General features: G+C 42.6%; 1 protein-coding gene across 2 annotated transcripts; it reads right to left on the reverse strand.

Moving 5' to 3' along the window:
- Positions 1-14092: 14092 nt before the first annotated feature.
- On the reverse strand, positions 14093-20679 carry LYSMD4 (LysM domain containing 4). Of its 2 annotated transcripts, none has more exons than XM_025893252.2 (3): positions 20565-20679; positions 19048-19337; positions 14093-16547 (listed from the first exon to the last, which is right to left on the reverse strand). In XM_025893252.2, the coding sequence occupies exons 2-3, from the start codon at positions 19327-19329 to the stop codon at positions 15936-15938; spliced, it is 894 nt and encodes a 297-aa protein (XP_025749037.1). In that variant the 5' UTR covers positions 19330-19337; positions 20565-20679; the 3' UTR covers positions 14093-15935. The 2 variants fall into 2 exon arrangements, with proteins under 2 accessions (XP_025749037.1, XP_073738600.1); XM_073882499.1 differs by lacking the exon at positions 20565-20679 and adding an exon at positions 19822-20408.
- Between the last annotated feature and the right edge of the window lie 1015 nt (positions 20680-21694).

The raw sequence follows: 21694 nt of genomic DNA on the forward strand, positions 1-21694 counted from the left end.
GCCCCAGCCACCAGTGCTGCCTGCCCTAGTCCCTAGCTACTTACTGGTTCTAGAGGCATGCATGAGAAGCCCAGGAGCCCTTACAGGCACTGCAGACTCCTGCAGTGATGACCAAGGAATATGCTGTTACCAAGAGCATGGACCCTGGTGGCTTGAGCCAAAGAGCCATCCTGCCCCAACTGGACCTACTGCTACCAGGCATTCCTGCATTTGTTGCCCTGCACCACAAGACCTGGGCCACAACATGATCCACTGCACCCCTATCTGAAGTGAAAGGCTTCTCTAACCAAAATCAGTCCATAATGTCTGGAAGTCTGGAAGAGGTGAGGGAAGTGTCTCTACCAAAGGAAGAGTCCACTAACTGGACCCAAAGAAATAGAGATGCAAATATTGCCCAACAAAGAATTCAAAATAATTGTAATACAGATGCTCAAAGCTACAAGAGAACACAAAAATGATTCAACAGTACGAGGAAAACAATACAAGAACAAAATGAGAAGCTCAACAAAGAGAAAAGAACCAAATTTTGAAGCTGAAGGGTACAATGAACTGAAGAATTCAATAGTTTTAACAGCATAGTTACAGAGGCAGTGAGTGAGAAGGCAGATCAGTTGAATTTAAACAATTAGAAGAGCAATTAGAAAAATAATGAAAAGGAACACGCCTACAGGAGTTATGGGACACAAAAGAAACAATGTACATATTACTGGAGTCTCAGAAGAAGAGAGGGAGAAAGGAATGAAAAGCTTAAAGAAATAATGGCAGAATTTCTCAGACATGGGAAGAGAACTGGATATCCAAGTTTATTCATAAAGGTTGGTCACCACAAAATTTCACCCCAAAATGTTCTCCAAGATACATAATAATGAAAGTCTAAAACCAAAGGCAGAATTTTAAAAGCTGGAAGAGAAAAAAAGTTCTCTCAACTTTTATGGGAACCCCCATAAGGCTCTGAGTGGATTTCTCACCAGATATCTTACAGCAAAGAGAGATTGGAATGATAAATTCAAAGTGCTGAAGGAAACTGCCAACCAAAATACTTCACCCAGCAAAGCTGTCCGTCAGAAATGAAGGTGAAATAATAAAATCTTCCCCTAATGAACAAAAGCTGCTAAACTTTTGCCACAGAACTACACAAGAAATGCTAAAAGGGTGGGCACCTGCGTGGCTCGGTTGGTTAAGTGTCTGAGTCTTGACCTCAGCTTAGGTCTTGATCTCAGGGTTGTGAGTTCAAACCCTGTGTTGGGCTCCTTGCCCAACTCAAATAATATATCATAAAATATTTTAATGAGCCCACATTAAATAAATAAATGTTGGGGGGCACCAGGGTGGCTTAGTAGTTGTTAAGTGTCTGCCTTCAGCTCAGGTCATGATCCCAGGATCCTTGGATCAAGCCCCTTATTGGGCTCCCTGCTCCGCGGGAAGCCTGCTTCTCCCTCTCCCACTCCCCCTGCTTGTGTTCCCTCTCTCGCTGTCTCTCTGTCAAATAAATAAATAAAATCTTAAAAAAAATTTTTTTTTAATTAAAAAAAAGAAATGCTAAAAGGAGTTCCTCAACATGAAACAAAAGGATACTAACTAGTAGCTTGAAAACATGGGAATATAGGATACACTGGTAAAGAGAAGTAGAGAGTCAGGCTTTAGAGTACCTTAACACTGTTAATATGGTGATGTGCTAGATAAAGATTCACCTCAAGAAATGGTTAAAAGACAGAGATGGTCACTGCATAGTGATAAGGAGATCAATTCATCAAGAAGATACAAAAATCATCAATATATATGCACCCAATTACAGAACACCTGAGTTATATTAAGCAAATTCTAACAGATTTGAAGAAAAAAAAATAGATAACAATAATAGAAGGGGACTTCAATATCCTACCTATCAACAATAGGTCATCCAGATAGAAAAATCAGTGAGAAAGCACTACACCTGAACTATACCTTAGACCAAATACACCTAACAGACATACAAACATGCCAACCAACAGCAGCAGAATACACATTGTTCTCGGTGCACACAGAACATTCTCCAGAATACATCACATGTAGGTCATAAAAAAAAAAAAGTCTTAGTAAATTTAAAAATTGAAAAAAATACCAAGTATTCATACTATAGTGGTATGAATACTATACTCACACTATAGTGGTATGAAACCAGAAATTAATAACAGGAGAAAAGCCAGAAAAATAAATATATGGAGACTAAAAAACATGCTCCTGAATATATAGGCTAAAGAAGAAATGAAAAGAAAAATCAGGAAGTATCTTGAAACAAATGAAAATGGAAGCACAACATATCAATAACTATGGGATGCTGCAAAAGTAGTTCTAAGAGGGAAGTTAATAAAAACAAAAATCTACAACAGATACACATAAGATTTCTCGAGAAGGGAATCAAAGGATACCAGTATAGAAAACCATTTATTTATAAATGCCTACATTAAGACACAAGAAAGAACATATATAAACAACCTCACTTGAACTAAGCCCAAATTTAGTAAAAGGAAGAAAATAAAAAGACCAAAGCAGAAATAAATACACACACACACAGGAATACTATGCAGCCATCAAAGGGAATGAGATCTTGCCATTTGCAATGACGTGGATGGAACTGGAGGGTGTTATGCTGAGTGAAGTAAGTCAATCAGAGAAAGACATGTATCGTATGACCTCACTGATATGAGGAATTCTTAATCTCAGGAAACAAACTGAGGATTGCTGGAGTGGTGGGGGTGGGAGAGATGGGGTGGCTGAGTGACAGACATTGGGGAGGGTATGTGCTATGGTGAGTGCTGTGAATTGTGCAAGACTGTTGAATCACGGATCTGTACGTCTGAAACAAATGATGCAAGATATGTTAAGAAAAAAAAAAAAGGAGGGGAAGAATGAAGGGGGGGAAATTGGAGGGGGAGATGAACCATGAGAGACGATGGACTCTGAAAAACAAACTGAGGGTTCTAGAGGGGAGAGGGGTGGGGGGATGGGTTAGCCTGGTGATGGGTATTAAAGAGGGCACGTTCTGCGTGGAGCACTGGGTGTTATAGCAAACAATGAATCATGGAACACTACATCAAAAACTAACGATGTGATGTATGGTGATTAACATAACATAATAAAAAAATAGAGACAAGAAAAATAATTAAAAAGATCACTGAAACGAAGAGCTGTTTAAAAAAAAAAGATCGTGGGCGCCTGCCTGGGTGGCTCAGTTGGTTGGACGACTGCCTTCGGCTCAGGTCATGGTCCTGGAGTCCCGTAATCGAGTCCCGCATCGGGCTCCCTGCTCAGTGGGGAGTCTGCTTCTCCCTCTGACCCTCCCCCCTCTCATTCTCTATCTCGTTCTCTCTCTCAAATAAATAAATAAATAAATAAATAAATAAATAAATAAATAAATAAAAAAGATTTATTTATAAAAAAAAAAGATCGAAAAATTTAGCTAGAGTGACTCAGAAACAGAGGACTCAAAATCAGGAATGAAAGAGGAGAAATTACAACTAATACTACAGGAATACAAAGGACCATGAGAGACTATAAATAATTATATGCCAACAAAATGGATAATCCATAGGCTATGGATAAATTCCTAGAAATGTACAACCTTCCAAGACTGAAACATGAAGAATTTGAAAATCTGAGTGGACAAGTATAAAGGAGATTGAATTGTAATCAAAAACCTCCCAACACACACACACACACACACACAAAAACCTCCCAACACAGAAAAGTACAAGACCAGACGGTTTTACTGGTGAATTCTACCAAATATTTAAAGAAGAGTCAATGACAATCTTTCTCAAACTATTCCAAAAAAATGAAGAGAAGGAAACACTCCCAAACTAATTTTACATGGCCAGCATTACCTGATACCAAAGCCAGAGAAGGAGCCTACAAGACAAAATTATGAACAAATATACCTGATTAATATAGATGCAAAAATCCTCAGCAAAATATTAGCAAACCAAATTCATTAGCACATTAAAAGAATCATTCACCATCAAGTGGGATTTATCCCTGGAATGCAAGGTGGTTCAACACACACAAATCAATGGATGGATGTGAGACACAGTAGTAGAATGAGATAAAAATCATATGATCATCTCAACAGATGCAGAAAAGGCACTTGACAAATACAACGACTTTTCATAATAAAAATGCTCAACAAATTAAGTATGGGAGGAAGACACATCAACACAACAAAGGCCATATATGACAAACCCACAGCCAACATCATAATGGTAAAAGGTTGAAAGCTTTTCCTCTAAGATCAGGAATAAGAGAAAGATACCTACTGTCACCACTCCTAGCCAGAGCAATCAGTTAAGAAAAAAATAATAAAAGGCATCCAAATAAAAGAAGTGAAACTGGCTTTGCTTATCAATGGTATGATCTTATATATAGAAAATCCTAAAGACACAACCAAAACAATGCCAGAACTAATTGACAAATTCAGTAAAGTTGCAGGATACAAAATAAACATATGCAAAACAGTTGTGCTTCTACACATTAACAACAAAATATCTGAAAAAGAAATGAAATAATCCCATTTACACTAGCATCTAAAACAATAAAATACTTAGGAATAAATCTAACCAAGAAGGTGAAAGTTTTGTATGGTGAAAACTTTAAGACTTTGATGCAAGAAATGGAGGAAGACACAAAGAAATGTAACAGTGACCTGCATTCACAGATGGGAAGGATATTGTTAAAATGTCCATACTGCCCAAAGCCATCTAGAGATTCCGTGTAAACTGTATCAAAATCCCCATGGCATTTTCACAGAAATAGAAAAAACAACCCTAAAGTCTATATGGAGCCACAAAAGACCTTGAACAGTCAAAGCAATACTGAGAAAGAAGAACAAACCTGGAGGCATCACATTTCCTGATTTCAACCTATACAACAAAGCCATAGTAATCAAAACAGGCACACAGGCCAATGGAACAGAACTGAGAACCCAGGAAAACAAACAAACCTGCATATAGAGTCAAATAATATTGACAAGGGAGCCAGGAATACGTACTGGGGAAAAGATAGTCTCTTTAATAAATGGTATGGGGAGAACTGGATGACCACATGCAGAAGAATGACATTGTACCTCTATCTTATACCAGTCACAAAAATTAACTCAAAATGGATTAAAGACTTAAACATAAGACCTGAAACCATAAAGCTTCTATAAAAAGATAGGAAAAAAGTTCTTTAAAATTGGTCTTGGCAATGAGTTTTTGGATATGACACCAAAGGCACAAACATCAAAAGCAAAAATCAGCAAGTGGGACTATATTAAACTAAAAAGCAAAAGAAACAACAAAATGAAAAGGCACTCTACGAATGGGAGAAGATATTTGCAAACCACATATCTGATAAGGGGTTAATATCCAAAATACATAAAAACTCATACAATTCAACAGTATAAAAACAAACCATCTGATTTAAAAATGGGCAGAAGATCTATAGACATTTTCCCAAAGAAGATGTAAGGATGACAAACAGGTACATGAAAAGATGCTCAACATCACTACTCATCAGGAAAATGCAAATCAAAACCAAAATGAGGTATCACCCACCTTCATCAAAAAGAGGTAACGTGTTAGTAGGGGTGTGGAGAAAAGAAAACCCTTATGCTCTGTTGGTGAGAGCATAAATTGCTTCAGTCACTATGGAAAACAGCATGGAGGTTTCTCAAAAAATTAAAAATAAGCAATCCCACTTCATCAAAAGGAAATGACAGGGTATCAAAAAGATATCTCCCCCCGCCCTTTCAGGTGTCAACTAAGGAAATGCCACCTTCTCTAGAAAACCTGTCTTGTTTTATCAACCGTGTATCATCTTATCCATTTCCTTCTCATGGGGCCCAGCACGTTCTACCACATCACCACCCTTATATAAATTTTACCTTTCCCACTAGATTATAAGCACCTTGAGGGCAGGGGCCATGTCTTGTTTTCCCATAGCCTCTTGGTATATAATTGGTGCTCTGAAAGGTTTGTGAATGAATGAATGGCAGCACATGTTCCTTACTTGGGGTGGTGAATGGGATTTAAAATAACAATAGTATTTTCTAAAGATCTGGGCAGGTCTCTATGTGATCAGACCCCCTCCCCAGAGCACTGCTGTAGCGGTCCCTCGGGATTCCCGCACGACAGAGGGATGGAAGAGGGCACAGGTCACAGGTTGGATCTGCACGTCACCACCGTGCCAGTCCTTCCCGGGGCTGGGGGGCCTGACTGTGTGGGACAGCAGGGAGGGTGGCCCCATCTCTCCTCAGCAGCTCCGCTGTACCCAGGTGGCTCCTGGAAAACAGGCAAAATAGATCCTCTCCCCTCTCCCACACCCCGTGCCCCGGCTTGGCCTGATGAAACCAGCAGGCCCTTCTTGCTGGAAATAAGCGTGGAGGAACCTGTCCCAAGGTGTTAAGTACCTCAGGGAAATGGCTAAGGAAGGCTCCTTTACTGACACAAATGAGGCTTATTTTTTCATAGTCAAGAAGCCTAGCTCACTGGCACCACCCAGAAACTAGGCAGGTAAATACTGAGTCTACAGTTTTTCGGGTGAAGGCAGTGGATCTGACTTCTTACCACACATGGCCAGTAACCCATTGCGGATCAGATGATATTTTCTCAGTTCTTCTCTTCCTTCCCTTCTCTCAATTCTGTCTCCTCCTAAAACCCTGTCTTGGGAGGCACAGAGCAGCAAAGCCCCAAGCAAAGGGGCTAAAGAGCACAGGGTCCCAAGCCAGTCAACCTGGGTGGGACTCCCAGCATCCCCATTTACAAGTTACAGCATCTTAGCTTTGTTTTTCCATTAATAAAATAGGAATAGTAAGTGCCACCCTCCCGAGGATAACCGTAAGGGTGAAATGAGTTGGTGTATGAAGCTCTTAGAGCATTATCTGGCATCTGATGAGTGCCATGGATTAAATGAGGATTGTTTTTATTCTGTACTTCATCCCAGTCTTTTCCCAAGGAAATCTTCACATCTGTTTGGGTCCTTCCTATAGCCAAGCTCAGACTCCTGCCTTGCCAATCCAAGCGGCCAGTCTCAAGTCAATGACTTTAGACGTGTCTCCTCCCACTTCTCCCCTCCACACTCCATCCTACTGCAGCCAAGGCCTTACTGGAGCTGTGACCATCTCCCAGGTGGAATCTTCCAGGCAAACCTTCCTCACCTCTGAGGGCCATCCCAGCCACCACCTGGCAGACACAGTGCTCCAAATATATTGCTTGAATAAATGGATACATTAGCCCACCAGGAGGTCATCCCATTGCCTTCTCAGACACTCCCTCCAGGACACCAGGTAGAAGGGCGTGGTGGGCCTGCCAAAACACAGGGACAGATACCCTGATCTCCCAGGGAAAGCAAACATTTTTAAACCCCATCTTACATACAAATGGTTGTAAACAAACATTTCCACAAAGAGCTCCTGGCTTATGTCAGGAAGAAGCTTTCCAAGGAATGGTAGAAAACAGGTCAGGAGAGGGAAGCTTCTTTGCTCCTTTAAAAAGCAACTGGAGGGGCGCCTGTGTGGCTGTCAGTTAAGCAGCTCACTTTGGCTCAGGTCATGATCTCAGGGTCCTGGGACTGAGCCCCCCTCAGGCTCTGTGCTCAGGGGGGACTCTGCTTCTCCCTCTGCAGCGCCCCCCCCATGCTCTCTCTCAAGTAAATAAAATCTTTGAAAACTAAATAACCAAAAAGGAAATAAAAAGCAACATGAAAGCAATGGTTGTAGCTGGAGAAAATCCCACAGGGAACAGGCAGGCATTGCCCCCCCGCATAGTAGCTACAAGTGAGTAGCAAACCCTTCTAAGAAAAGCTTCCTGGGGCACCTGAGTGGCTCAGTCCATTGAGCATCTAACTCTTGATTTCAGCTCAGGTCATGATCTCAGAGTCCTGGGATCCAACCCTGCGTCAGGCTCCATGCCCAACAGGGAGTCTGCTTAAGGATTCTCTCTTGCTCGCTCTCTCTCTCTCTCTCTCTCTCTCTCTCTCTCCCTTTTTGCCCCTCCCCCCACTCGCACTCTCATTGTCTCTAAAATAAATAAACCTTTAAAAAAAAAACTTACTACTAACATTCTTTAACCAAAAAACAAAGTAAAACAAAACAAAAGAGGGGCACCTGAGTGGCTCAGTCGGTTAAGCATCTGCCTTTGGCTCAGGTCATGATCCCAGGGTCCTGGGATCGAGCCCAGCATCGGGATCTCTGCTCAGCAGGAAGCCTGCTTCTCCCTCTGCCTGCTGCTCCCCTTGCTTGTGCTCTCTCTCACCCTCTCATAAATAAAATATTTTAAAAAAAGAAAGAAAGCAAGCATCCTGTAATCAAAGCTGCAATCACTGTACTACTCTGCAGCAGCATTTCAACACCAGCCAACTGACTGGGAAACTGAAATTCCAACATCACCTTATACAGAAATCTGCCCCTTTGTCTGCTCTCTTACAAATGGCTTCCAAGTGATTACTGTTCTCTGGATCAGGTGATGCCCAGGCTTCCAAACCACCTCAGTTCAGCTTGCACAGTCGCTTGTGCTCAGAACTCTAGACAATGCCCTTCGGTGCCAGGCAGTGTTTTAAGCAGTAACACTGAGACTTTCTTCCTTTTTCCTCTTTCCTCAAGTAGTTACGAACAATGTATATCTGACTGGCTTTCAGACATAGCTTTTTGTCTATTGAAAATTGAAATTCATTCTTTTTCCCCAAAGGCTTCAGAGTGCAACTGAAAGGGAATGTGGACTATTTGTGAGCTCTTTCAGGATTCTGCACATGGATGCAATTCAAATATCACCTCCTCAGAACTCCAAAGTACACTCCCCCTCCTACATGTATACTCCCCCCATACATGTATACTCTACCAAAATTCCCTGATGCCATCTTCATAGTACTTTTTATATCTGAAATGATTGTTTTATGGTCTATTGTTTACTGTCTATTGGGAAGATAAACTCTACCACAGCTGTATCCCCTACAGGGCCAGGCATATAGTCAACATAGAGTCTACTGAATGAATGAATGAATGAACAAATGAATGAGTCAGTGAGTGAATTTACTTTAATAAAAAGGGAGAGAGGAAAAAGGTAACAATTGTTGGCAAATACATCTTTTTCTACCAAAATAATCAAATGTGAGATTTCTGGCTCTCTAATCAAGGGCAGAAGAGAACACTGAAAATCTATTTAAATCCATCCCTTGAAAACTATGTTAATGGAAGCAATCTGAGTGTCCATCAATGGCTAAATGGATAAACAAAATGTGGTATATACATATAATGGAATTATTCCACCTTAAGAATGCAATTCTGACACATGGAACAACATGGATGAACTGTGAAGACAATATGCTAAGTGAAAAAGCTAGACACAAAAAAAAGACAAATATGAGTGTATGATTCCACTTATATGGAACTACTAGAGTAGACAAATTCATAGAGACAGAAAGTCTATCCAGGGCTGGGGGAAAGGGAGAAACAGTCTTTAATAAATAAAGAGTTTCTGTCTGGGAAGATGAAAGTTCTGGAAATGAACAGTGGTGATGGTTGCACAAGACTGAATGTACTTAGTAACATGGAATTGTACACTTAAAAACGGTATATTTATGTTATGTATATTTTACAATAAAAATTTTTAAAAACTATGTTAGACAACCCAAAAATAAACTAAGTAGTTAGACTTGATGAAAAATATTAGAGGAATGACATCACCAAGATGACAACATAAATCATTCCTGACTTTACTATCCACCGCCCCCAAGAACAATAACAATTATTCATGGACAAGGCACCACTGGAAGAATCCTAGAATATGGAGGTGAGGCTGAAGCACCACAGAGACCAAGACAGATCGCATTAGAAAGGTAATTAGCAAGAGGCATGGCTACATACTGACTTCACTGCCCCTCACTCAGGCCGGCGCAGCAGCACACCAAGAGCCTACTGTTCCTCTAGTGGGGAAAAAAGAGCCCAGGGTGGACGTCCAACTCCCCCAGCATTGTGGGCCCCTCTCTGAAAGCCTCCACCCTTGCCCCATGGTGACTGCAGGGGAGACTGCAGGGCTTAACCCCCTGTAAAGTCTAGAACCTGTAAAGTCTGGAAGAGGAGAATACTTTTCAGATGTGCATATACCAATGTCAGGAATCAAGGATCACAAAAAATCAGATACAGGTGACACTGCCAAAGGAAACTAATAACAGCTCCAATAACTGACCCTAAAGAAATGAAAATCTATGAACTGCCAAAGAATTCAGAATAATCCCCTTAAATTCCTCTTAAAGAAGTTTAGTGAACTACAAGAATACACAGAAAACTAAATGAAATTAGGAAAACAATGCATGAGCAAAACAAGAAGTTCAACAAAAAGAAACCATAAAAAAAAAAATGAAATCCTAAAGCTGAAAAATACAATGAAGAATTTAATAGAGAGCCTCAAAACAGACTTGACAAGGCAAAAGAATCAATGTTCTAGAAGATAGGCTATTTGAAATTATCCAGAGAAAAGAAAAAAAAGAACAATGAGGAAGAGTGAAGAAAGCTTACAAGACTTAAGGAACACAAACAATATCAGCATTATGGGAATTGCCAAAGGAGAAGAGAAAGAGAAAAGGACAGAAAGTATACTTAAAACAATAATGGCTGAAACCTTCCCAAACCTGGAGAGAGAAATTGATATCCAGATCCATGAGGCCAAAAGGACTCTAAATAGGTTGAACCTGAATAGGGCTATACTACGACACATCATAATTACAATGTCAAAAGTCAAAGACAAAGAATTTTGAAAGTGGCAACAGAAAAGAGAGAAGTTACATACAAGGGAATTCCCATAAGACTACCAGCAGATTTCTCAACAGACACATTTCAGGCCAGGGATGATATATTCACAATATTGAAAGAAAAACAAAACAAAACAAAACCGTCAGCCAAGATTTCTATACCCAGAAGTTGTCCTCCAGAAATGAAGGAGAGCTATACTTTCCTAAACAAACAAAAACTGAGGGAGTTCATCACCACTAAACTTGCCTTCCAAGAAATGTTAAAGGGAGTTCTTTAGTGGAATTAAAAGGATGCTGATTAATTTCATAAAAGCATAAGAAAGTAACATAAAACTATCTGGTATATGTAGTGAAAATTAGATTAGATTCTGTAAAACAGTAACTGTGATGCATAATTCACTTACAGCTCTGCTTTAAAAGACAAAAAATAGTAGTAAAAATAACCATAATTACAATGCTATTGGTTTCACAATATGAAAAATATGTAAACTTTAACATCAATAACCTAAAATATAAGGGAGAGTAGAAGTAAAAGTTATCAGTTTAAAATAAGGTGTCATCACCCCAATGTTCATAGCGGCAATGTCCGCAATAGCCAAACTGTGGAAAGAGCCGAGATGCCCTTCAACAGATGAATGGATGAAGAAGATGTGGTCCATATATACAATGGAATATCACTCAGCCATGTGTAAAAAAAAATGAAAGCAGACCCCTATCAGGCACTGCCTGATACCAAAGCCAGAAAAGGACACTATAAGCCAATATCCCTATGAGTATCGTTGCAAAAATTCTCAGTAAAATACCAGCAAACCAAATTCAGCAGCACATTACAGAGATCATTCACCATGATCAAGTGGGATTTCTTTCAGGGATAGAAGGTGGTTCAACATATGCAATCAATGTGATACACCTTATTAATAAAATGAAGGACAAAATCATGATCCTCTCAATAGATGGAGAAAAAACATTTGACAAACTTCAACATCTGTTCATGATAAAAACTCTTTAACAACAAATTAGGTGTAGAAGGAATGTACCTCAACATAATAAAGGCCATATATGACAAGTCCACAGGTAACTTTATGCCTAATGATGAAGGGGTGAAAGCTTTTTCTCTAAGATCAGGAACAAAACAAGGATGCTCACTCTCACCACTCTTTTCAACATAGTACTGGAAGCCCTAGCCAGAGTGATCAGACAAGAAAAAAATAAAAAGCAGGAAATTGAAAAAAAAAAATAAGTAAAATTATCTCTATTTGTAGATGACATGATTTTATATATATAAAATCCTAAAGAATCCATAAAAAAAAACTGTTAGATCTTATCAATGAATTCAGTACAGTTCCAGGATACAAAATTAACATAAACATAAAATTATTAATATAACATTAACATAAAAATTGGTAGTGTGTCTATACACTAACAATGAGTTATCTGAAAAGAAATAAAGTGATCCCATTTATACTAACATCAAAAACAATGAAATATTTAAGAATAAATTTAACCAAGGAGGTTGAAAGAACTCTACACTGAACACTACAAAACACTGATGAAAGAAGATAAAAATAAATGGAAAGGTATCCTGTGTTCATGGGCTAGAAAACTGAATATTGTTTACATTTCCATATTACTCAAAGCCATCTATAGATTCAATGCTATCCCTATCAAGATTCCAATAGCAAATTTTACAGAAGTAGAAAAAAAATCCTAAAATTTATATGGAAGCACAAAAGACTCTGAATAGCCAAAGGAATCCTGAGAAAGAAGTACAAAGCAGAGGCATCACACTTCCTGATTTCAAGTTATATTATAAAAGCCATAGTAATTAAAACAGTATGGTAATGGCATTAAAACAAATACAAACCGACAGAAGTGAGAACCCAGAAATACATCGGTGCATATACAGTCGTATTGAGAAGGGAGCCAAGAATACTCAATGGAGAAAAAGATAGTCTCCTCAATAAATGGTGCTGAGAAAATGGATATTCATGTGTAAAAAAAATGAAAGCAGACCCCTATCTTTATCCACTTACAAAAATTAACTCAAAATGGATTAAAGACTTGAATATAAGCTCCTTGGCGGTAAACTCGATAGTGGTCTTAGCAACGATTTTCTGGATATAATACCAAAAACATAAGCAACAGAAGCAAAAATAAGTGAGACTATATCAAACTAAAAAGCTTCTGCATAGCAAAAGAAAAAACAAAATGAAGACAACCTACAGAGTGGGAAAAAATATTTGCAAACCATATATCCAATAAAGAGTTAATAGCCCAAATACATAAGGAACTCACACAACTCAGCAGCAAAATATATATACATATATATATAACAATTAAAAAATGGGCAAAGCACCTGAATAGACATTTTCCCAAATAAATTATACAAATGGCCAACAGGTACATGAAAAGGTGCTCAACATCACTAATCATTAGGGAAATGCAAATCAAAACCACAGTGAGATATCCCATCCTGTTAGAATGGCTATCATCAATGTGACAAGAGTTCACAAATGTTGGTGCAGATGTAGAGAAATAAGAATCTTTATCATTCTTCCTCAACCCTGGGAGGACTTCACTATTAACAGAGGCAGTTTATTTTTTTTTTTTAAGATATTATTTATTTATTTATTTGACAGAGAGAGACACAGCCAGAGAGGGAACACAAGCAGGCGGAGAAGGAGAAGCAGGCTTCCCGTGGAGCAGGGAGCCTGATGCGGGGCTTGATCCCAGGACCTTGGGATCATGACCTGAGCCGAAGGCAGACGCTCAATGACTGAGCCACCCAGGCACCCCAACAGAGGCAGTTTAAAGAACTACCTTCCCAAGGAAGGACTGCGGCATGGCCTTGGCTGGGCAGTTCTGCTCTGGGTGACCCTGAGACTTCTGCTTAGTCTCTGCAGCCTTGTCACCCTAGGGTAAAATGGGAGCATCGTTTGCCTGACGACATAAGATTCCCTAGGTGTCCACAATGTTGGGCACTATAGTTCAATCAAAAGGACCAAACACTACCTATCAAATCTAATTACTTCTTTAAAACATTAACTCCCAAGACACTAAAAATGTAGTAAAATGTATAGGAAATGAGCTTCATGATATCTCTCATGTATACTTAATAAAACCACTTCAAAGCACGTTGTACAGACCAATCAGTGAGACTGTGCTGGTTTACCACTTCTGTTCTTCACCTGTTCTGGTGACCTTGGGCACAAGCCCTGGGCAGGCCTCACCCCCTGGACATGGACACCTCCATGTTCTCCAACATTGTCGCACATCTTTTAATTCTGAATCACCACCCCTCCCCAATTAAAAAAAAAAAAGAAAGAAGAATCAATTTTCCTTCACAGAAGAAATTATTTTATTCCATTTTTAAAAAGTAAAGGATACAGATATTTATTCTTTGCCTGGCAAAAGCCATTTTCCCATGGGACTCCGGGCTCTGCCTCGTTAAGTTAATGGTGATATGTTAGAGAAACCTGTGACCTCCAGGGGCACAGTGAGCACAAAAATTTGGCTGGAAAAGCATTCACATGATCAAAACATTTCCTGTAGCAAAAATTCACAAGTTCATTTTATCCTGAAGACCATTTTGATTTTGAAGAAAACATTTACTTTTGAAGATACTTTAAATTTACTTGAACCCAGCACAAATCGTTCTCCACGTAGGTGAGAGGAGAAAAATGAGAAGCCAATTTCAAGTACTCCTCTGCCACACTCGCCTCCTCTTACGTGATGAAATCTTCTCATCTCTAGGCCTGATGTGTCCAATGACATAAACCACGCTCAAAGCTCAGCATTTGTGCAGTCTGTTTTCCTCCCTGGTGGCGGGCTGCTCTGAGCCACGTAAGCCCATTTCCATTCTTCCGTGGGACTGAGATGGGCTCCAGCCAAACAGGTTTTCACCCTCACCTCACGTACCCCTGCTCCACCTGCAAGGCCTCAGAGGCTGACCCATGCCTCCCTCGAGCCTCCGGCATGACTGCTGCGGTGTAGATGGGAAAACCTCAGGCTGATGGGAGCCTGACCCCTCTTTTTATGGCCTTCACAGCAACGGTCACCTCTAGGCCGTACATTAAGTGGTTTGGTTTTTAACATCATGAGCTACACTATATAAAGTGTATTTACCCAAAGAAAAACACTGAGCCCCATTCTGGCGCAATGGCTCTAGACTTCCCAAGATTAGAGTAGGGGAAGCAGCAGGAAGCACACCTATTCTCCCTGCACCTGTTTTCTAGGTACACCCAGGGGCTGCCGCTCTCAGCAATGCTGGACTGGTCGGCCTTAGAAGTGTCACATGTTGGGACCTCGGTGATAGGCACTCATCTTTTTCTCTCCACCTACTCAGCTCCAGTCACTGGCCAGCAAGAATTCTTTCCAAGAATGCTAACTTGGGTAATCTGGTCAGCCACTGCAGTGGGGATGCACCTCAGGGGAAACTGAGGAAAAGCCTCCAAATCTTTTGGCCAGGAAGTGCTGGCCACACCATGCAGCACCTTCAAGCTGGCCTGGGTATTACTAAGTAGTTCTAGAAGTACAAGGAACAGAACTGCCATTTACTTGATATTAGAGCAATTCAGATTCAGGGCTTTTTCAATTCTAGAAGTGACAGTGCCTCAAAAAAGGCTAACTGGTGGGGCAAAGATCAAATAGGGCTTCTTATAATCTATCCTATTCCAAAACAGGGTGATGTTCACCACTACTGGAGAGCACCTTTGCCGGGGGACAAAGAACACCATGTGTCACAGCCAGTTATCTCTTCCCTGCAGGCAGGGGACACTGCAAACAGGCACGTGACCAAAGCTGATCCCAGAGGCTCCCACACTGAAGGTTTAACGCCGCTCCTCAACTTCCGAACACGTCCAACATGGGGACCCACGCAGTGTCAGTCCACGCTATACCCTCAAGAAACGGCATGTATCATGTGCAAATGTCTCCCTTGCTGTACCTTCTGGATGCAGGGGGCTGAGGGTGCTGGTGTTTTGACTCCCACAGCCTTGGATTAGGTGAGCCTATTCCCCAGGGTGAGTGTTCTGGAGAACACAACACTGGCTTCTGAGACATGTCCATATGTCATAGAAAAGGAAATGCAGCACCCTAAGATATGGCCAATGTCAAGTGATGCACATTAGAGGAGGCCGAATGCTAACACTGGCCTGATTCTTTAGAAACAAAAAGAGCTAGTTCCCTGCTCGGGTGGTTGGACTGAACTGGCTGTCTGAAGAGGGGACTGTTGGCACTGGAACTGCTAATCTGGGGACGTGCCCTGGAACTGCACTCACGGTCAGTGAGCCATTGGGGACAGCAGTTGTGTTCAAGCTACTGGGGATCTCGCCAGTAGCCTGGATTTTAAAATAGACCAAATAAAACACTGGTAAAACAATCCCAATTAGAAGCATGATAAAAACGGCATTCCACCACTGAATTCCACAGTCTGCACCATTTGTCGGGGTCTTCGGAGAAGCCGGGAGGAGCGGCTGATTGGAGGTCTCTAGACAGTAACTTTCATTTAAAAAGATTTCTGACTGCACTGCGCGCTCAATATTCTGGTCAATGCCCTTAAAGAAATCCGTCAGTGGGCTGGATAGGGCACCGGTGACTACAGCTGCTCTATCTGGGTCTGGCTGCTCCTCAAAGGTCACTCTGGTCTCTGAGGATGGGCTCAGGAGGGGTCTGAGTTCTTTGTGGGTCTCTGTTAGGATCCCATGATTTTTCACTGGAATCTTAATAGATTTCAAAGCATATAAGTCTTGTTCTCTGATGAAGTTGTTGACTTTCTTGATATCTGCAACCTAGGAAAGCCATGAAGACAAACATCACGAAATATGTAAACTCCTTAGAACGAATATCCAAAAAGTAGCTCTCTATGAAAGAGGATCCAAGCCCACCCCGCTTAAGAATCTGATGAATATTGGAAAACTGCATCTATGTACAAAATTAGTTTAGGCTGAGTAACTTTTTTGGCTTAAACTCAGCCTGAATGGGTAGCTTAATCATCACATTTCCATACAGATTTACAAGTTTGAATAACATAAGATCAATTTTGGAAAAGAGTCTCTTGTTTGTTTAAAGTGTGACCGCAACAAAATGTTTTTAGGTGAAACCCAACCATGGCAACTTAAAAAGCTATAGCCATGTCTACTTTTAACTTTTGAGGCAACAGTGCCCCCGTCTGGCTGACTTCCTTCCCACATTAAGAACCCAATTCAGTAGCTGATTACATTAGCGATCCCCAAACACAAAGCCTCAGCCAACTCAACAGACACTCAGAACCTATTTTAACTGTAATAACGTTTTAAGAGGTATGTCCTCATGATTCTACCATGTTTTCTTGCCCAGAAGTATTGTATGGCATATAAACTTATTTTTTAAATAGAAGAGATCTAGGGGTAATACACTTTGAGGATTTCACAACACTTAATGATAATTAGAAACATACAGGGAATCATGAATCAAGTTGGAAAGTATGGACTGAAGTCTTCTGTTTCAATTTTAGGACCGGAGGAGAAAGGAACTGCACTATGAGTTTTACAAAGTAACAAAGTTCATGACAAACTCCTTCCACAATCAAATCTTAAGGGAGGGGTGGTGCAGAATGTAAGTCAAAGAGAAACCCTCCCTCAAGCTAATGTTTGGAACTTACTGAAAGCATTAGAGATGGACTTTAAGATATTAACTCATAAGCCCACTTTAAACTAGAGTGTAAATATAGCCAACAGACCTTTAGACAGCACCTTGTTCAAATCAATCATCTCCATTATTTTTCACTTATTGAGCAATTGTTTTTATCATCTAATTGAATTGGGGTGGCAGACATTTTTAATTTATCATGTCTTGAAACTAAAGCATAAGGTGCTTGAGACCTGATGGTCTCTGCCTTTAATAAATTAACACCAAATTTATATGTACTTTAAACTAGAAAACTGATTACTTATCGGAGGCATTATATATATAGTCTTCACAGACTTATTAAACATCAGTATTCCAAGAAGCCCACTGCCTCCACTCAGTGTAGGGTCAGATTCATTTTCAGCCCATGTCTATAAACCACACAGTATGCCTACAGAAGCTATTTAGAGAGTCAAATATAAATCTCAGTACAATTGAGAGACCACTCTGTGTCCCTAGAGACCAGCCTATTTATTTCCCCTGGGAAATACCACAACATCCTATACAATGTGTTTAACCCTTTGAACCTTGTTAGATAAATGATAAGAAACTAAGGAGGAAAAGATTTCTCAAATAAATTGGTTAGACAGCCTCAGGGGAGGCCACAGAAAGTTGTAACACAGTATTATTAGCAAAATGAAATAAATAGTTTCAATCTAGGAGAAAAATGCAGCAATTCTATAAATACTTTCCTACTTACTTTGCCATGTTAATCACTCTGAATGCTAAAAACATAATTAAAGAGAGAAACAGGGTTATATGGATACACAGCATACAAAGGCTAGATCATGCAGTTCTAAAAGAGAGAATGTAAAACTTGACCAAATAAGCTACAACCAGCAAGAAAGGGTCAGAAAAAGAGAAGTAGTCAAAAAAGCAAGCCTACCAAACAAACCTTGGATAAATTCTGCCTGGCATCTTTGGCCATAGTAGGTCTTAAATAAAATGTGTTTGAAAGAAGAAAAAAAAAAAAAAGGTGGGGGTTGGGGGGGTGTCTGGGTGGCTCAGTCAGCTGAGCATCTGACTTTTTATGATTTTATTTATTTGAGAAAGAAAGCACAAGCCGGGGGAGGGGCAGAGGGAGAGGGAGAAGCAGACTCCCTGCCGAGCAGGGAGCCCAATGTGGAGCTCAAGCCCAGGACCCCGGGATCATGACCTGAGCTGAAGGCAGAGGCCTAAGCGACTGAGCCACCCAGGTGCCCCTGAGCATCTGACTCTTGATCTCAGCCCAGGTCTTAATCTCAGGATTGCAAGTTCAAGCCCCATGTGGTCTCCACATGGGGCATGAAGCCTACTTTATAAAAGGGGGGGTTCTGAAATTCAGTTTGGAGGGACAGGGAGAGAAGTACTCTGCAGAGAGGGAACTGCCCCAACACGTGAGATTCCTAACCCTCACTTTTCATGATCCCACGGTTCAGAATTTAAAGTATTTCCACCTGCCTTCCATCTCTCGCTAGATGGGGGGGGGGGGCGTCCTTTAAGGCTACAAGAGGCCTCTCCAAACCACCTTTGGGTGGTCAGGAAGGGGCAGCAAGGGCCCCCACCCTTCAGTGAGTTGCTCTGTTCCTCTAAACACACAGGAGCTGAGGGACAGTTGACACCTTCACCTGTGGGGTTTCTTACTTTGCAGCCATACTGAAGAGCGAGCTTGTTGAGGCTGTCCTCCTGGGCCAGTTCCCGCTGCAGCAGCACCACGTCCCCTGCTCCTGGCTGGTGAGGGTGATGGGCACCCTTCTTCTGGCGCTCCTTGCCCCGGGGCCGCAGAGCCACGCGGTGGGACTCTTCCTCAGAGGAGTCCCCCGAGTCCCCACCACCGTTCTCAAACATGTAAACGTGGCTGGTCGGAGTCCTACAGACAATGGCCGGGCCTTGGAAGGTCTTGGTTAACACTTCCTTCTGCCTCATTTTCTTAACTGAAAACCAAACCCCATGGTTAATTCCACAGAAGGCACATTCAATGCTCTGCAGCTACACTAAAGAGAAGTGTCTTGTTAGAGATTACTCCTTTCCCTGATCATTGTAAATACTCAACAGACACCATCAGTACAAAAAAAAAAAAAAATGTGTTCTATGCTAGCTGAGATGCATATAAAAATAGCTTTTTCCCCTAATTGCATCCCCCCTATTCCTCATCCATAGCTGGTGTCTCTCCAAAACCCACACAGATAAACGACTTCTCTTTTTAGTCTCAGAGGGGTAAAGAAGCTGCTGGGATCCTTGCAATGAGAGGCAAAGGCTGTTCCCAGCTTCCTTGCTCTGAGAATCTTAACTTAGAACTTTTGTACAAAACAATTCTTGTTCAATACTTTACACATTCCAAAGCATCCTCGCCAAGGTCAAAACTAAGGGCATTTACTTATGAGAACTAGGAGAATAAAATACTCTGATTTCCAATACCCAAGGCTTGCATTACGTAGTATGTGGGCCGAGATGGGCAGAAAATTCTTGTCGAGCTAAGAAATTCGTCCAGTTTCTCACAGGTCGTTTTGCCTTCATTACATCCCACGCCTGGTTTTCATTTTCACCTCCAGCCAAGTGCAAAAGCCACACTACCCGCTTTCCCCTCTTGGAACCGTCCGAGTGACGTTCCAGAAACGAAATCTCAAACACGGGGAATGACAGCCTCAGCAGCGCTGGCGTGGGGCCCTTCGGAGCCCAGGGGAGCGGCGCCTTCGGGGACGGCCAGCGGCCCCCCGCGCGACCGTGCCGCCCTCCCCCTCCTGCCCGCACCCTCCAGACCCGCCGGCCGGGAGGAGGGAGGCGGCGGCCGTCCTCGGGGACCCGAGGGCCGCCGGCCTCCCGTCAGAGCACAGGGCCTGCGAGGGGCCCTGGCGGCTCCCAGGCCTCAGTTTCCCTCAGAGCCCTTTCCGTGCAAGGAGGGCGGTCCCCACACAGGCGCTGACAAAAACAAAACGGGGCGCCGCCCACTCCTAGGCTTAGACGGGCGGGACCCCAACATTCCACAAAGGCACGACCTCCGACCTCTGCCCTCAACCCCAACAACCTCCAGCCAGCCCCGGACGGTGGCGGTCGCCGCCCCTCCGGAGGCAGGAGAGTGGCCCAACCTCTCAGCCGCGGCGCCGCTGAGGGCCCGCACGGCGCCCTCCCAGGACCGCAGCCCCTCCGGCCAGCCCCGGTACCTCAGCGCCGGGTATCCGCCGAGAACGCCGCCGCCGCCGCCGCCGCCGCCGCCGCCGCCGCCGCCGCGCCTGCTGATTGGCTACAAAAATCAGCAGGTCTCCAGGGGGCGGGGACGGCGAGGCAGCCAATGAAATCAGCGATGCGCGGGCTCTGGAATGAGCCGGGCTGTGCTGAGAGGTCAGTACAGGAAAGGCGGCGAGGGGGCGGGGCCGGGGAGGGGCGGGGCGGGGCCGGGGAGGGGCGGGGCGGGGCCGGGGAGGGGCGGGGCGGGGCCGGGGAGGGGCGGGGCGGGGCTCCAGCTCTCCGACCTGACCCCAGCCCTACCCGCCTGCCCGCCACCCGGGCACCAGCTCGGCCCAGCTGCAGTTTTTGCTTCTGCTGTAGGCTTACCTCCCCCTCCCAGGTTTCTGCTGAGCCTCAGCTTTCTCACCTGTAGAAGAGGACTTTGGCCCCGCCCTCTGTGTCAATTGTGTAACGAGGGGGCGGATTCCCAGCAGAGTGGGTGCCACCTGCTGCGGCCTCCCGCTGGGAAGGGCGTCCCCTCCCCGCTCTGGCTCGGCCCTGGTGGGCCAGGGGTCTCCACATCTTGAAGCGCTTACCTCCACAGGAGGAGTTTGGTCCTCCGCGCACACGAAAATAGAAAAGTCCACCAATGTAAACCACTGAGCCACGACAACACGGACCACAAACACCACAATTTACCCAAGGTCGATGGCGGGGGACGACTCCTTAAGCTTAATAGATGGGTGAACCCTCTCATACACTAAAGCACAAAGGTTTAAAATTTCAACCCAAAAAAAGGAAAGCAAAATTAAAAAGCAAACCGTAACCAGGGGGAAATATATGCAACACCACAAAAGATTAAAATCCTTAATTGAGACAAACCTCATCAAATGAATGAGAAAGTCACTTAACAGCCCGGTAGATAAATGGGTGGGGAGCATGAGAAGACAATTCGCCAAAGTATACAAATGGTTAATAGGGAAGAAAAATGAAATCCCAGTAATAATCCAATTAAACCACAAAGCAAAAGGATTAAAACAATAAGATCTCTCCCTTTTATAAGGCTTTCCATCCTACTTAAAATAAAGTCGAATTCTTTATCTTGGCAGACAAAGGCCCGGACCGT

The sequence above is a fragment of the Callorhinus ursinus genome, unplaced genomic scaffold (assembly GCF_003265705.2).
Source record: "Callorhinus ursinus isolate GAN/ISIS: 27379988/994484 unplaced genomic scaffold, GSC_fseal_2.0 scaffold47, whole genome shotgun sequence".
Taxonomy (NCBI): Eukaryota; Metazoa; Chordata; class Mammalia; order Carnivora; family Otariidae; genus Callorhinus; species Callorhinus ursinus.

What these genes read in the sequence shown, in the direction of transcription:
- LYSMD4 (XM_073882499.1), bottom strand. An exon ending in CTCTTCAGTATGGCTGCAAA is followed by an intron (nt 16,548 to 19,047) that starts GTAAGAAACCCC and finishes TGGCTTTCCTAG; the next exon opens with GTTGCAGATATCAAGAAAGT.